The 17,960-nt window shown below is 39.0% G+C and overlaps 1 protein-coding gene across 1 annotated transcript in view; it reads right to left on the reverse strand.

Moving 5' to 3' along the window:
* IQGAP2 (IQ motif containing GTPase activating protein 2) overlaps positions 1–17,960 on the reverse strand; it is a 290,113-nt gene that overhangs the window by 96,845 nt on the left and 175,308 nt on the right. Inside the window, exons 10-12 of the mRNA XM_012664485.1 lie at positions 15,256–15,419; positions 11,951–12,111; positions 6,787–6,911 (exon numbers count right to left, since the gene is read on the reverse strand). Coding sequence (XP_012519939.1) covers positions 6,787–6,911; positions 11,951–12,111; positions 15,256–15,419 — 450 coding nt within the window. The remainder of the gene's footprint in view (positions 1–6,786; positions 6,912–11,950; positions 12,112–15,255; positions 15,420–17,960) is intronic.

Here is a 17,960-nt window from a genome sequence, read left to right on the forward strand (position 1 = left end):
GTATGTAAAGAACTGGGTTAGAACTCAACAAAGACAAATAGCCCAATCTAAAATTAGCAAAAGACTTGACTAAACATTTCTTTAAAGAAGATAAACAAATGGCTAATAAGCACATGAAAAAAGGCTCAACATCATTAGTCAGTAGAAAAATGCAAATCCAAACCACAGTATGATACCACTTTGCACCCACCAGGACAGCAATAATAAAAAAAATGATAATGTTATAAAAAAGACAAACAACAAGTGTTGGTGAGAATGTAGAGAAATTAGAATCCTTATACATTGCTGGCAGCAATGAAAATGGGGTAGTCACCTTGGAAAATAGTTTGGCAGTTCCTTAAAATATCAAACACAGAATTATGTTTAATAATTTAAACATAAAATATATCGATCCAGCAATTCTACTCACATCCAACTGATTAAAGGATAAAAGATAAATCCATAGGATGGAATACTTTTGACCTAGAAAGGAATACGAAGTATACTGATACATAATACAACATGGATGAACCTTAAAAACACCTTAAGGAAAAAAAGCCAGACACAAGAGTTCACATATTATAAAACTCCATTTATACAAAATGTCCAGAATGGACAAATCCATAGAAACAGTGTAGTTTAATAGTGGCCAGGGCATGGAAAGAGAGAGGAGTGTCTACTAATGGGTATGGGATTTCTTTTTGTTCTTTGTTTTTTTAGATTTATTTTTATTTTTTTCTTTTAGAGACAAGGTCTCACTCTGTTGCCTGGGCTAGAGTGCAGTGACATCATCATAACTTACTGAAGTCTTGAACTCCTAGGCTCAAGTGATCCTTGTGTCTCAGCCTCTTGAGTAGCTGGGACTAGAGGCGCACACCACCATGCTCAGCTGATTTTTAAAAACTTTTTTGTAGAGACAGGGTCTCAGCATGTTGCCCAGGCTAGTCTCCAACTATTGGCCTCAAGCGATTCTCTCACCTTGGCCTCCCCCAAGGTGTTGAGATTATAGGCGTGAACCACTGGGTCCCACCCAGGATTTCTTTTTGGAGTGATGAAAATGTTCTGAATTTTTATAGTAGCAATGGCTGCACAACATTTTGTATATATACAACCACTGAACTGTATACTTTAAGAAGAGCGAATTTTATGGTATGTGAATTATAGCTCACAGCTGTTATAAAAAAGGGGGGCATAACTTTGCATAGAAGCAGCAGCAGGGTTGCTAATCTCTGGTGTAACCCTAGCTTAGATGTTAGATTGTAATGCTAAAATATTAGAACATGGAAACATAGAATACCAGAACTGGAAAAATTTAATGTAGAGATATACAGAAAAGAAAACTGAAGTAGAGAAGTTTGGACATATATTCTATTCTTTGGATAACTACTTTACCACTCTGTAAGGATGCCAAAACAGACATTAATAGTTCAAAATTAAGCAATTCCCTATATAGTGTTAAAGAAGAGTAAATTTCCAGGTCCATGTAGTCCATTGCTGTCCAACAGAGCAATGATGGAAATATGCTCTCCAACATGGTAGCCATTAGCCACATGTAACCAGTGAATACTTAAAATGTGGCTAGTATCAGTGAAGAACTGAATTTTAGGCCAGGCATGGTGGCTCACGCCTGTAATCCTAGCACTCTGGGAGGCCGAGGCGGGTGGATCGCTCAAGGTCAGGAGTTGGAGACCAGCCTGAGCAAGAATGAGACCCCATCTCTACCAAAAAAATAGAAAGAAATGATCTGGACAACTAAAAATATAAAAAATTAGCCGGGCATGGTGGCACATGCCTGTAGTCCCAGCTACTTGGGAGGCTGAGGCAGAAGGATCGCTTGAGCCCAGGAGTTTGAGGTTGCTGTGAGCTAGGCTGACGCCACGGCACTCTAGCCCGGGCAACAGAGCAAGACTCTGTCTCAAAAAAAAAGAACTGAATTTTAAATTTTATTTATTTTAATTAACTTAAATAGCCATTTGTGGCTGGGAAGTATAGGTAGCCTCCATAGAAATAAACATAGTCATGTACGTTCTGGGATACTTTTAAGCTGCAGTCCCCAATCCCTGGGCTATGGAACAGTACCAGTCCATGGCCTGTTAAGAACCAGGCCGCACAGCAGGAGTTGAGCAGCTGACAAGCTAGGGAAGCTTCAGCTGCATTTACAGCTGCTCCCTATCACTCGCATCACCACCTGAGCTCCATTTCTAATCAGTGGTGACATTAGATTCTCATAGGAGCACAAACCTGGCTATAAACTGTGCATGCGAGGGATCCAGGTTGCACACACTCTATGAGAATCTAATGCCTGATGATCTCAGGTGGAGCTGAGGCGGTGATGCTAGCACTGGGGAGTAGCTGCAAATACACAACATTAGTGCAGAGGTTTGACTGCACAATACATACAACACACTTGAATCATCCCAAAACCATCCCATGCCAGCCACTGGGGTCCATGGAAAAATTGTGTCCCATGAAACCAGTCCCTGCTGCCAAAAAGGTTGGGGACCACGGCTTTTAAGTTTCAAATATGGATAATTAATTTTACATATTGTTTATGTAATACTAAGTGATAAAATAATATCTGGAGTTCTAATTCATGGATGTATACATAAAAGGAGGAATAAACATATCCTCTAGTTTAATTTTCAACCACCTCTATCACACCAAAGGATCTTAGAATATAGATTATAAGGTCCAGAAATGAAAAAATACAGAAGTCAAGCTATGGAATTGAAAAATTTTTGCAATTCTAGTAAAATAGATTTATTTGGAGGCCACTTCTCAATATCACATTATTTAAAAAAACCTACCACCCAGTCATAAAAGTAATAGTACTTAGATACTACACACACACATATACACACACCTACCAGGAAGCTTTTGCTTCCTAGGTTAGTGCTGATGGACAAGAACTGGTAAACTAAACATTAATATAGAATAATATCAAACATTAATACAGAATTAAAGCTTAGAATATAAGCATTTTTAAGACCAAACTCATTATTTCTCATTTTGTCAGTTATTTTTTCATCAAAGATGATCATAACTCACTTTACAAATGGTATATACCATGATATACAACAAACACTTCTAGTTTTTAGCAAGTATCTCCATCTTGACATTGAAATTAAGGTAAAATATTTGGCTAAATATTTCCTGAATAGATAACCCCATAACCACTACTAGCTAAGAATAAAAAGATTTACCAGTAAGAAGAAAGAGACAATCAAAAACTCCTAGAAATTATTCCAGATTATAATACTTAAATAGGTTTGGGAAAAAAAGCAAAAGGATTCCTCTAACATGAAAGTTACATTATCTCAAAACACTGGGAGAACTCTCGCAAATCTAAGCACTATCCATGTAACTAAGGTAGTATCATTTCACGCTGTAGGATTTATAAGCTGGAGGACATGGGATACTTCATGTCATCCTCTGGACACCCCCTGGGGTGGGCTGTTTTAAATACCTTTAAACATCCCATCCATAAATGGTCTTAACAGAACCAAGTCTGAGAAAGAATGTGCGTTCCTAATGGCCGATCACCTGGCAATGAGTACATTCCAGCTGACTTGATTGAAATCACCTGCTTAAGTTTGTGTTTAGTGTGTTTCTAAGAACACAAGCTGTTGAGGTCATAGTAAATGACCTCACAGGAACCAAAAGACCTACCCAGAAGCCCCCTGGGCACATTCACATCACTTCCTCTGTTTATTAAGTAAAGGAAAAATCCCATTTGAAGGATTGCTGAGTCTCGGCCCGCGTTCCCACTTCTTTAAATCAATGTGTGATACTGTGACATTCTAGTCCATTGAGAGAGTGGGCATTCTCTTAAGAGTTCATGTATTTGAGAGACAGCAAATGAGGTGACCTGCAAAGAACGGTACCTACCAAACTTAGAAAGCAAAAACTCAAAGGAAGAAAACTTCCTCATCTAGGCTACATGGTTAAAATAATGATCCCTTTTGGAGATCACTGGAAAAAATAAACTTTGCAGTAAGGATTCAAAGCATCCAAGTCTGAGAAAACACATTTAGCAGATTTTGTATGAAATTTACCTTCCACATTTACTATTTTCCACTAGCTGCAGACCTTACCCACGTCACAACTCAGACACAGGATGAGACCTTGGAGCTCGCAGCAGAAGGCAGGGTGGGAGGGCGTGGGGGGAGGCAAGAGTAATGCACTTCCAAAATGTCCACGGAAAATTCTCAGCTCTTTCTGATGATTTAATTACTATATTGTACAATTCTTGCCTGTTCACAATGGTGTGTTTTTAAAATTTTTAGCTTTTTAAGCAATTGCCTAAACATGGTATCAAACTCAATACTTCAGGAACTTTAAACAAAAATACCTCACTTTGACAAAAGAAAAAAAAAACCAAAAAACTGATAAATACTCCTTATTATATTTCCTAAATTCTAGGAAGGAAATATTAGCATCTGAAATAACCTCTCTGGTTATGGCACACGCCCTTCGTGACAAGATGCCTAAAGAAATGTTACAGTGGCCGTGTGAGATGTCCTAGAGAGAAAAACTTGGTAGTGCTCTTGCCTTGATAGAAAAAAGCCACAGGTACCAAATAAGATTTTTGCTTAAAAATAAGATCTATCTACGATAGACTATTCTCTTTTTAAGTTACACAAATGTTACTTGTTTTTCTTTTCCTGACAAGGCAAAGACTTTGAATAAAAATGACATTTCCCCCCCTTTTAATCAACGTCAAGTCTACAATCATACTTTTCCTTGTGTGAGCAGCACATAGAGAAATAATCAGAGCAGACCCGGACTGTGTGCTATAAAGATGAATTAACACCATTTGCAACAATCTGGATGGAACTGGAGACGATTCTCCTAAGTGAAGTGTCTCAAGAATGGAAAAACAAACACCACATGTACTCACTATTAAATTGGAACTAACGGAGGAGCCCAGACATACACAGAGGGAAGTAAAACTCAGTGGAAATCAACCAGAGGGCAAGGGGAAGGATGGGAGGGACAAAAACCTACCTAACGAGTACTATGAACACCATTTGGGTGATGGGCACACCTTTAGCTGAGACTCAAGCATTATAAAAGTGATCCATGTAACCTAAAACATTTATACCACCTTAATATTTTGGGAAAAAAAAAGAATTGGGAAAAAAGTTAGAAATCAAAGACAGGACATGATTGTTTTTCCTATCAAAAGAAAGGAGTCATTCCCCTTGGGTGACATTTGCCATAACACCCAAACCACTGCCACAGGAGACTCAGAGAGCAGAGGGGAAGGCCCAGGTGAAGGCAGAGGACTGGGGGACTGAGCTCTCAAGCAGGACACATGCAGCAGTGGTACCTCCCACCCCCACCCTGATGATGCTGAACATCTGCTCAAACTAGTGCTTCCCTCTGGACTAATATCTGGCAAGAACCACAAGCTCTTAAGCCAATGTGTCAGAAAAGATCTAGCTGGCTTGTGAGCAAGCCATCTGACTGCAGAGATTTCAAATGCCTCTCTGAAAGGAAACTCAGAGAGGCAACAGAAAGCTGTGTGCTCCCAAAAGAGGAAATTCAGATTTGTGCACAACTTGAAAAGAACAAAATTAAGAAAGTGTCCAGGGATCAGTGTAACAGTGGTACATCCGTGGTGCACCATGTCAGGGTAGCACACCTGGATCCTGTTTTATAGTAGGGTCTTAAAGGGAGATGGTTATAAAGAAAAAACAAACCCAGCCTTGATTTTTGGCCCAGTGCTTACAGGAAATAGCAAAGAAAAAGAAAAATATACAAATAAAATTAACTAACAAGTCATATATTTTACCTCAGGAGTGATTGTAGTATTCCCAAATGAGATATACAGCATTAGAAGACCAGACCTAGGACCTTACCAAAACACACTAAAACCAAACATTGTAAATTTGTGACATACGCATCTGCCTACTCTAACAAGCTTAGAGCAAGCGAGTTAGGAAAGGCAAAGGCGGGGTGTGGAGGGGAAGCCATTGATTTTAGCAATCCTAATCCATTGCTGACACGCTACAGAGCTCAGAAGCCAAAGAAGTGGTGTAGGTTTGTTTTTATGATGGAAAAGACAGCTTGAAGCTTGAATTTGGTAATTCATGCTACAGAAAAGCAGCGAATATGTAGACTGCTGAAGCTACATAGTTTCTTCACTCTGTTTTTATAAGCACAGAAGGAATGATAAGCAAGCTGGCATTCAAGAAAGCATGTTTCTAGGCATATCTTCTTGAGAATGGACCGCTTTTATGTTGATAGCTCATAATTTCTAGAAACACAGCCAAGCACCATGATTTGTGATCATGAAGCAACAGATGTGTTCCAATTTCTTCATTCCCAGGGCAGGAAAGTGTATCATATTTCATTAAAAAATGCCCAAACGAAAGGCCAAAATAGAATTGAGTGCTTAAAAAGCTGACTTATTTACAGTAGCTGTCTCTAAGTACAAACAACAAGAAAATATTAGGACTTCTATTTATGTATTTTTATTCTATTCTTTTATATATTTTTTGTATGCTTTGAAATGTTTATAATATGTTGGTACAGTAGCATGGGCATACACTTTATATATAACTCTCTACGGCCATACCCCTGAACGCGCCCAATCTCATCTGATCTCGGAAGCTAAGCAGGGTAGGTCCTGGTTAGTACTTGGATGGGAGACTTTATATGTAAGTAAATATATACATATTAGGGGAATGTGCTCTCACAGGGTTCCATGAGCAAAAAACTTATAGCTCTAATCTAAAAAATTAAGTTGTCCAGATACCTTCTTCTCCCCCATGCTAGAGAAGGAAAGTATCCCATACTTACGGTCATTTTCTTCTTGAATTTGAATATTAACCATATCAATACAATTCTGAATTTCATTCCAGCTTAAGTTATCTTGTCCTTGGGATAAGGCTTCCAGTTTAACGGAGAATAGTGAGTTTGCATAACTGCAGAAGAGAAAACAACCATAATGCCAATCAGAGACATTCATTCTTCATTCATGTTACGTATCTTAAATATGATACATGGCCATGTAGACGTTATGAGATTAGACAAAGACTAGAAAGGCGAATAAAAATCGTCTTGTGCAGCTTTGTCAACATACACCAAGCTCACTTGTACTAATGGTGTTTTTTCTTAAAAGTATTTTCATGTACAAATTCTGTTTAGTGAAAGTCCCTCAAAATCCAACCTTGTACCTAACCTCAAGCAAAACTAGAAGCTCTCAACTCTATCAAATTACTTTTTTCCCCCAGTTACTAATTTCCCCATCCTTTGCATGTCTTGGTTTTGCTCAGTTTCCAGATGATAAAATTCAGAGTTATCAAGGCTCTCAATATTTCCATCATAAAAGGTCCTTTAATTATTTCTCTTGTTCCTTCCAAAATCTAAGTTTTGAAAGGCCTTTCCTACTGTATCCCTAACATAGCTGGGCTGCCTGAGGCCTAATATGCCCACTGAGGAGTCAAATAAAATGCAAATGCAGTTCCGGAAACCTTGCTGAGTGACGTAAATCTTCACCATGTGTTTTCTTGAAGAGGTGGTACATGAGGTGAACCAGAACATCCCACACTTCCTCTTCATCTGCTCATTTCTCCAAAGCCTCCACAGCAGCCACACAAAAATCTCCTTCCTGTGTCCCCTCACTGCCATGGCACTCTCACATCTCACTTACGACCCTCGACTCTCCTCACCATGCAGCCCTCTAAAACACACAGTTCGGTGGACCACTCCAATTATTTTTTCTCGTCTGCAGAAATTTCATGGAAAAATTATCCATACTGATATATTAAGAAACTTTTATTTCTCAATGTCAATTTTTCCATTTAAAAATCACAGAACCAATGTTACACACATAGGTTAACATGAACGATTCCAGCCAAAAGGAAAGGAACTCAATGGTTTAGTTTTACATATTTATGGAAATGAAGAACAATCCTCTATGTACATACTGATTCACTATGCAGTTTGACTTCTGAATAGCCTCTAGGGGTTTCCTAATAGCAGAGGTTAAAAAAAGAAACATCATATTGAGTCTAAAAACTGTTTTTCTGGCAGTGACAAATTTTTCCACATTTTTGCATGCTTCAAGGTGCCATTGAGGTGTCTTCCATAGAAAGTAGCTTCAGAGAAAAACATTCCAAATAGGAAGTAGTGGTGATGATTTATTGTCTGTAACTGAACGAGGCCTCACCAAGTGCAGATGTAAAAACTGGCTAAATTTTATGAGATTTTTACCTTACCAAGAGTTATAAACCTAATACTCTGCTACAGTACTAATATGCAATCACCAATACTGACCATAATAACAATATGGATAAATGGCAGCTTGCACTGGTTAGCATCCCTTATGGACAGGAACCACTCTAAAAGTGCAAGGTCATTACGGGCATTTCATACACTGAAAGTCTAAATGATGACCCAACAGGAGTGAAATGAGAAAGTTAATAAATACACAGAATAAACACAGAAAAAAATACAACCACCCATCATTTCTTTAGATAGGAACAAAAACGAGCTAAAGGGAAAAGATTTTGAAGTAACACAAGAGAGCTCCACAGGTTTTCTAAGTAACTATTTGTCTCCAGCAGTGAGGATATCAACTTTGGAAAAAATATTCCATAGCCTACCCAAACAGCTCTGTGTTCTTTCTTCTTACTCTTTCCTCAGAGCTCTCCTCACCTCATGCTAAGGACACAGTAAGGCTACTAGTCTAACAGACCTCGGAAGCTTTAAGATTAACAATTGATTTCAGCAGATGCTTAGTAAGCACTCACTACATGCAAAACATGTGGCAGGCACTTCAGGAATATTAGGAGGAACAAGATGCTGCCTTGACTTCTAGGAGTTTTCAGGCCCGTGGGTAAGGTGACAAAAACTCAAAAAGGGCTTAAGAGCAGAGTTCAGGAAAGGTCATATGAGTAGAGATAGTCCCTAGGGAGGTCGAAGGAAGGGGAAGAAGAAGGAAATCCTTACTGGTGGAGGACTTTCCCTGGGACAGGCACCGAACCAAGCACCTTATCCTCAAAACAGTTCTGCAAATGCAGAATAGGTGTTTTGTTTTTGTGCTTTAGAGATGAAGACAAAAGGGCTCAGCTAGAGGGCATCAAACTCAGATATTTTGGGCCCCAAGGCTTATGCTCCTCTAACCATATCATGCTGGTTCCCCGAAGAGACGATATGAGCTGCTGGGATGGGAGAAGCATGGTATATGGTAGGCAGCAATTGCAAGCTCCAACACTGCGCTTAGCTGAGTTGGGTGAGGATACTAAGTTCCTAGTGGTAGGAGGACCATGCATAGAAACAGAAAGACCAGAAAGTACCCAGTGTGGTTGGATCCAGCTTGGCTGAGGTGCAAAATGCAAGTAGGGATGTAACTGGGGCTGAGATCAGAACATGATGTTTAGAGAAGTCTGTTCTTAATTCAGATGAGAACAGGGAACAATCAAACAGAAGAACTGTGAATGCAGCTGCATTTTAGAACAATTAATCTGGGAACAGCTCACATCTAGAGCTAATGCTAACCCATACATCACTTTTGTGAGAGTAAGACAAAAGAATCTTTCTGGGGGCTTGTAATCCTAGCACTTTGGGAGGCTGAGGTGGGAGGACTGCTTGAGGCCAGGGGTTTGAGAGCAGCCTGGGCAACATAACGAGACCCTATGGCTACAAAAAAATTAAAAATTAGCTGGGCATGATAGCAGGTGCCTATAGTACCAGTTGCTCACGAAACTGAGGCAGGAGGATTGCTTGAGCCCAGGAGTTCAAGGTTGCAGTTAACTGTGATCATGCCACTGCACTGGGCAACAAAGCAAGACCCTCTCTCTCTCTCAAAAAAAAAAAAAAAGAAAAAAAATTACTTGGGTAAGTCAGGATTCTTAACCAGTTAGCTAGAGCAAACAATGAGCTAGTTAGGAGTTCAAGACCAGCCTGAGCAAGAGTGAGACCCTGTCTCTAAAAAAAAAAAAAAAAAACAAAGAAAGAAAGAAAGAAAAGAAAAGAATTCAATCTTTCTGGGCAAAGCCAACCCAAGAGTGGAAGCTATAATGAATAGGTAGAGACTTCGCAAGAATTTGTCAAGGTGGCTCTTGTCTAGCACTCTTATGCTATGTAGAACCTACACTCTAAGGGGAGTGGTCCTGGACATAGCAGTGTTTCTCAAACTTGGTAATATACAAGCCTGGGCCTCCAAGAACCCAGGTTAAGAAGCTGACTTTGCAAATGAAATGCTAAGGCTGTGGAAGATCACTTGGGGCCAATACAATTGTCAATACAAGAACCAAAGTGCACCCAAAAATCTCATGTCAGTATGGGCCATTTGGGTGATCCAGAAAGTGCTTAAATCAAATTAAAAATCAAAACATATGCACTTTTAAAGTTTTTCATAGAGAACACTTGAATTCTGAGGCTGTATCTGTAGGTCCCAGCTGACAACCACAGGTATAAATGTGATTCTCAAATCAAGTGGGACCACCTCCTTAAGGGGTATTTGTAAATGGGACAACAGGGATTTCTGATAATTGAAATGGGTGGCTGGGTGGGTTAGTGGGTGGCTACTGTCATTTACAGGGCAGTGGCCAGGGATCCTAAGTAATGGGGGCAATCTTGACAATTACCTCACCAAGATGCCCCATTAGCCTGTAAGCTTTGTAAGAGAGTGACTAGCTCTGTCTTCTACTCTAGCACTAAGAGGAAAGCAAAGCCTGATTAGGTAAGAATGATTAATGAATGAGGAGAGAAAGAGGTAGGATGATCAATTTGCAGGTTATTACAGAAGCAAAGGTGAGAAGTCTAAGTGAGGATGGTTGCAGAGAAATGGAAACATTTTACAGAGCTATAACGGACAAAGGTCAGCTACTGACATTGGGAGAGGTGATCAGGCTCTTCACAGTACAAGGGTGTCTGGCAGAGGACAGAGGAGAACTCAAGTTGAGGGTGAGGTTTTCCATCTTGGAGAAGAGGGTGGTGCCATTAATAGAAACAGTGGAGGTAGGAATAAACTACCTTGGAAACAGACCCTGAGGAGTCTTGTGCATACCAGATGGCCAAATTTAAGCCAAACAAGAGCATTAGTTTTTCCAAGAAAACTAAAAACAAGAAAAATCCATTGTCCTTCCACTACTTTTTCCACTATTCTCTACATAGACAAATGGTCAAAAACTATTTGTTTAAAATCTAAGAAATCTCTTTGATTTTTCTTGCGCAAGTGTACACAACCCAAGAGAATCAGCCAACCTATCCACCAGAGCAGTTCCGGAATCGGTCTCTGAAAGGAACCTGTGTCAAGACCTGCACAGACATCTCCCCCTGGTGGTCACAAGAATTCAAGATTTACTTGTTTTAACTCAGGCTTTTGTCTTAATTGTATCTCTAAGTTGGCTCCTTATTCTGGCCCTTGCGTTTTCTCTTACATCCACTAGGGTATTTTATGATACTATCAACTGTACCATTTAGTAGCACATTTCAGAAACATAAAAATTAGATACTAAATTGAGGTTGTTACCCACTGCCATGAGGCACCGTGGTCTCAGGATTCCTCTGGCTTAACAATCAGAAGAGTGGGGTTTGAGGCTCTACTTCCCCACTCTAGGTCCATGACTCCAGATTCTGTTTCCTCATCAGGGAAATAAAAGAACTGACCTGGATGATTATTAAAGTTGCTTCCGACCCTTCTATATTCTGTCACTGCCAAAAGAAGCCCAAGGGAAGGTACATTTTCAATAGATCCTTTGTTTTTAGCCTATTGAATCATCTTTGCCAATCACACAGTCAGTCACTAATTGCTACGGGATAATCACTTGCAGATTCCTTTTGTTCCTGGAAAGGAGGACTCTAATTAGAAGGACTCTTAAAATGGAGCTCACTAACTTTTAAGAAATATAAGCATGGTATATGGATTCTTCCACTAAGGAGCAAATTCTTAATTTGTAAGATCTGCTAAACATGCATTTCTGCATCGAAAGACAGTTTGGACAACGTTCCTTACCGTTCCACATATGTCTCATCCAGATTGTTTAAGCCTATTGCGGGGCTTCTGAGTTGATTCTGCACAGAGACAAGATCGTTGCTTTCCAAGGCCTGGTTTAGTAAAGCAACCGCAGACAACATTTCCACTGCAATCAAGAGCTCCTCGTGGGCCAAGTAGTTCTGTTGGAAAACATATGGCAATATAAGCTCCCCAAATAACACACCTCACATTTATGATGAAGGCTCAGAAGGCACATTTCAAAAAACAATGAAAAGGCAAAGATCTTGATAGCCCAGCAGAAAGAGGGGTCACTGCCCACGTGCTTTCCACTGGCTTTAAAGGAGGTAAATGGCTCCTGGGTTTTCCTTACATAATCATTTTGGGGACCGCATTGATTACAGCTAACAGTTATAATGTCACAAACGCCTGCACTCCATAGCTGATCGCTACTCCCAGCTACTGCCTGCTTAAAGGCTCAGTCCGATCATATAGTTAAGCCAAGAACTAGACAACATTGTCACTGACTGAGAGTGTAAGGTCAGATTTTAACACAGCTAATGATTGCTAGTTTGAATTTAGGGTAAAGGAAAGGAGGGGAGAATTTCACTTAAAAGTTATAACCACAGGAAAATAAAGCAACGTCTATAGATCAAAAATATTGATTCTAATTCCAAAAAAGTTAGCCTAAGTTACATTTTTATAAATTGAGTATAAATTTTAAAATGTACAACAAGGTCTAGATATTTGAAGAAATCTGAGGTAATCCTTTGGTAAAGCAAGTAAAGATCTCCAGATTTATATGATGTAAAATCTGGACTTGGCTTATCTAAAAATACATCTTAGCTTTCAAAAACCCTTCCTCTTCAATATTTTCTTCCATTAATATTTAACCATTTTTCACCATCTTGGCCCAACTTCAAAAAGAATATTTTTTCATCGTATGGAAGGAACATATGGAGTATGAAAAAGAATTATGGAAAAAAAAAAAAAGAAAAAGAAAAAGCTGAAATACATCTTTACATTTAGGGTATTACATGTATTTAATGTATAATGTAATATTCATATTAAAATGCGTTATTATAGTTTTTTGGATCTCCACAAAAATCTTGCAACAAACTGATTTCAAAATAACAAAACAAAATTTTACCTCCCAAAACAAATGGGAAGAAGGGTTTATCACAGAGAGCATGTCAAATTTTATCCAAATATCCTACAGTAACTACAATTTTAACACGTAAGTGATGTATAAAATAACAAGTACAGAGCAGAAAGGAATCATTTACGATTCACTTCCATCTCTTTCAGTGGACTGTCCACACGTACCTAAAGTGCTATATGGCAAAAAGGATAAGGGAAAAGGAAGAAGAAACGGGGCTGGACAACCACAGGTTAACTACGACCAGCTGGGGATGAAGGACTGTGCTAGAGTCCAAGTCGCCTTGCTAGAAAAATGGGAGAAAGTATCAATGAGAGAACCTAAGTGCAATTTAAGAAAATAACCTGTTTTTCTTTTATTATAAAACACTATATTCTATTTAAAAAACACAGGAAGCCTTGATATTAAAAAAACAAATCCTACCACCCAAACCCTTAGATTCTTTATTTTTAATTCACGTATATATTTACAGGTTTTGTTTTTTTAACTTTTATTTTCTTAGTACAAAAAACGAGATAATGCTATATATTTTCAGTTTTTTCCACTTAATATCAGTGTTGACATCTTGTCCAATCATGATTCTTTTTTTTTTGAGACAGAGTCTCACTCTACTGCCCTGAGTAGAGTGCCATGGTGTCATCCTAGCTCACAGCAACCTCAAACTCCCAGGCTCAAGTGATCCTACTGCCTCAGTCTCCCGAGTAGCTGGGACTACAGGCATGAGCCACCATGCCCAGCTAATTTTTTTATATATATATTTTTAGTTGTCCAGCTAATTTCTTTATAATTTTTTAGTAGAGACGGGGTCTCGCTTTTGCTCAGGCTGGTTTTGAACTCCTGAGCTCAAACAATCCGCCCGCCTCGGCCTCCCAGAGTGCTAGGATTACAGGTGTGAGCCACCACGCCCGGCCCAATCATGATTCTTTACACTATCATTTTTACTGGTTGCACAGTATTTCTAGCACATAGAAGTACCATAAGTTAAACAATTTATTATTAATCTGTTATTAAACATGTGGTTTGCTTATTATAAACAATGCTGTGAAACATCTCTGTAGCTAAAGCTATTTAATTCACATCCTTCAGGCTCATTCTCTAGTCTGTAACTGTCAGCATCATGGGCCTTTAATGTGTGTTGCTAAGGTGACCTCCCAGAAAGGCTGTCCAATTCACACTCCCATCAGCTGTTAGGAGATGCCTGCTGCCCCATATTCATACTTACTCTGGGTTAAATCTTTCTAATCTCTACCAATCTAATTTTTAAAAATAATTATACTTTGTTTTAATTTACATTTACTTACTTCTGGTTGAGTTTGAACTTTTTTTTGTGTATTTGTCGTTTGTATATTTCTTGTTTTGTGAATTATCTGTTCATACTCTTGGCCTCTCTTTTTCTTGGCTGGTAAGTGCTGGTTCTCATTTTTAAGATCCAATGAATGCCCTATGTTTCTCCTTAGAACCTTAAGTTTTTAAATTATTTTTTACATTTAACCTTTTATTTTGGAAATTTATTCTGATATGATATGTGTAGTGAGTCAATGCTTTCTTAACAATGGTTAAACACTTGTAAGGATTTCACTTATTAAGTAATCTTTTCCCTACTTTGCTGGCTCATAAATTGAATCTTGGCTCTGCTTCCAGTACTTTTCATATGTTCTGCTATTTGGCTTATGGGAGCACTAGTAAACATGTTCTTAATTACTGTAACATATGAAATTATTGTTTAATACTATTAGCATATTAAGAAGCATAAATTTACAAAAATCAAGTTGTGGTGCTAATGCTCTTATTTGCAGTTTTCTGAAAATGCAGATTCAGCTTATTTTTCTATATCAAAAACATTATATACTTAAAAAATTAGTATAGCTAAAAAATTATCCAAATTCTTCAAAATAGGAATAGGAGAATAGGAACAATCTGTTTTCGTGTGTAAATGTGTGGACCACTGCCTGAATTTCCTAACTATGCTCCCAGCTTTTTTATGTAGACTAAAGGCAAGAGTTAGAGAGGAAGGAGGCCATGGCATTGGTGCAGGTGGGTCCGTGAGACTGGGGACTGGTGCTAGTTAGAGACTCTACGTCCCCAGCATTCTTCTTTCCTCACCAGCCTTCCTTGTTGCTTGGACTCAGGGTCACCATCTCGGTAACTGCAGTCTCCTCTGACTTACCGTGGCATTCTGTTTCTGGAGGTTGGAAAGTTCATTCTGATACATAGCAGCAGCGAAGGGATAAACAGCAGGCAGCTGGGCCTCCGGTTTGTTCAGTGCGAGCAGTGTGTTCTCAGGGTCGCCTTCCAGAAGGACAGCATTGATGTGGTCCACTGCAGCCTGCCCTGAGAATGAATGTTCACATTCCATCAGAATGCCTGCTTTTCCCACCGCTGCCTGTCCCAACCAGCACTTCCTTCCAAGGATTTGAACCTAAGCAGTCACTTCCCATGAACTCCAAAAAGCTGCAAGTGGAGGGCAGGCAAAGTCTTGAAAATGTTCTCTCAGCAATTTAAATCAGTCCAGTCCTTGGAGTCAGTTCCTAAAAGCCTCAGCACTGATGGAGTTTGGCTTATGAGATCATTCCTACCTAACACGACTTTCCTACACAAAGTCTTTCCTTTCAGATCAGCTCTGGTCCCACCTCTTCCGTGAAGCCTTCAAATGGCTCCAGTCCCTGAGGATCTCCCATGTTGTGAACCACTTAAAGTTCTAGCAGGTTTGTTCTCTGATGCTCCCTGTGGGTCAGCACTTTAGTACTGCCTCGCCACGGAGACTTTAAGTCACATGAAGACCAGAAACAAGCCTTGCCCTACTGTTGTATGTTCCTGCTCAGTAAGCATCGTGGTAAACCCACAGCAGGCACTCGGATACTTTGCTGCACCCACCAACCAATACAACCATAAGCTCTGAGATCTCTCCACCAGTGGTGAGGTTCAGATTACAAAGACCTCAGTTTTGGTGACCAAACTGAGGTGCTTGGAAGAGAAGACTCATAGTTTTCAGAGTACAGAAACTGAATTGCTGACCCAATGGGAGAATGAGTAACGAACTCTCCCAGCGGGCGACAGTGAACCAGACGAAGCCTGCAGGTCTTGCCCTGCAGAAGGAACACAGATGCTCAGATTTCTAGAGCTTTTCAAGGGTTAGTCTGTTTGCTTAATACATGACTAGACTGTAGCTAAGATTATTCTACCTCTTTTTGACAAGATGACAATTTTTCTTCTCCAAATACATTCACAAGGAGCTTCCCTCAACCTTTTTACTAAATAGTTACTAACCTTTTGACATCACTCAATAGCAGGAAATACAACTAATGGAGTCCCTCAACTCATCCCCCACCCCCTAGAAAACTCACACTTCATCTAAAGGACCCTGAGAGCCCAAGCACTTCTTTTCCATCCTTAAAATTAATGTGACGAAAGAATTCCAGAAAGAGAGGTCAGTGGTTCTTTGTGGTGTTTTTTGTTCTATAAAAGTTATCCAAGGCTTTTCAGCTGCATCTTAGATTACTCTGGGTAGGATCTTGCTTCACCTTTGATAACTTTATTATATAGTTTGTAAAACTGGATGTTAAATATTACCAGAAAATCATATCCTTAAAACTTTTAATAAATTGTTTCTTCTAAAAACAATATAAGGTAAGTTCAACTTCTCTATTACACTCTGCATTTAACAAAATTTCTAAACCTGATCTTAAAAGAATATATCATGTAATGAATGGAATACATGTTCCGAAAACCTGAAAGTTAAATGATCACAGTTCGCACAAAGCTGAAGCTTCTGAATAGATCCATTCATGTTACCACCATTGGTCACCTACGCCATTATTATGTAGATGCCTTAACATTTTAATATAATAACCTACATGGTTGGGGAGAAGCTTGTCAAAGTAACCATTCTTATGTGTTTTCAAGTGTACAATTGTTTCATTATCATGTCACCAACTAAAATATCCTTCAGAGATTTTTTCCCAAGACTACTTTTCAGTTCCACTGGACTATAAATTTAAGATGGGGAGAGATATAAAAACCAAAACCAAAAAAAAAAAAAAGCCTTCAGAATAGTCATATTCTGCTCATTTAAAGCCAAACACTGCAATGCCCATCAGCAGTTTCAGCTGGTTATGCAATTAGTGCAAATCATCCAAAGCCTTTTACTTAAAAATGGAAAAAAAAATATATGGCCAATTTGGCATTAAATCTGTGGTCAGTAAATCATGGCACTGAGTAAAAGAACATTTATACAAGGCATTTTATTTAACATGAAAAATAAATCTGTTTTAGTGGTTATAAACATTTCACAAACAAAGGATGGTAGAAGTCCATGGAACCATTTCCTCTCCAAGCTCATGGACCTCAGATGTCTCGCTGGTAGTATTAATTTCTTCTGGTAATTCATTTCTGTCAAGCATAATGAAATTCTCAGCTTTCACATAGAACAGAAAGAGAAACTTTAAATTGTACCTCATGTATCATCAGCAACATGTTCAAGATTTAACAGGAATAAAAGAACAGGAACAGACACCCCAGAATGTTGCCTTTAAAGTCACCCGAGAGCTCTCAGCAACGTTGTGTGTGTGTGAGGTAAATTCTCCAATACACTCAGTCGTTAGTGTCTAGACGTTTACATTAGCCTGCTTGGGGTGCCCTTGATTACTGTTTGAACCCTTTAGGAAATACCTCCCCAGCAACTTGGGAGCAGACTTCTGAGTAACACCTACAAGTGTACATTTCTTCGAAGGTATTAAAAATAATAAAGAATACTTAAAACCCATCTAGAAAGTTAAATTGAAGGTAAGGTTTAGGACTGTTGTCATTCGTGGACACTCCAAGTTTTAATTTGGCAAAGGGTTCACACGCTTTATTAAATGGGCTAAATAATCT

This window comes from Propithecus coquereli, unplaced genomic scaffold (assembly GCF_000956105.1).
Source record: "Propithecus coquereli isolate 6110/MARCELLA unplaced genomic scaffold, Pcoq_1.0 Scaffold9, whole genome shotgun sequence".
NCBI classification, from domain to species: Eukaryota; Metazoa; Chordata; class Mammalia; order Primates; family Indriidae; genus Propithecus; species Propithecus coquereli.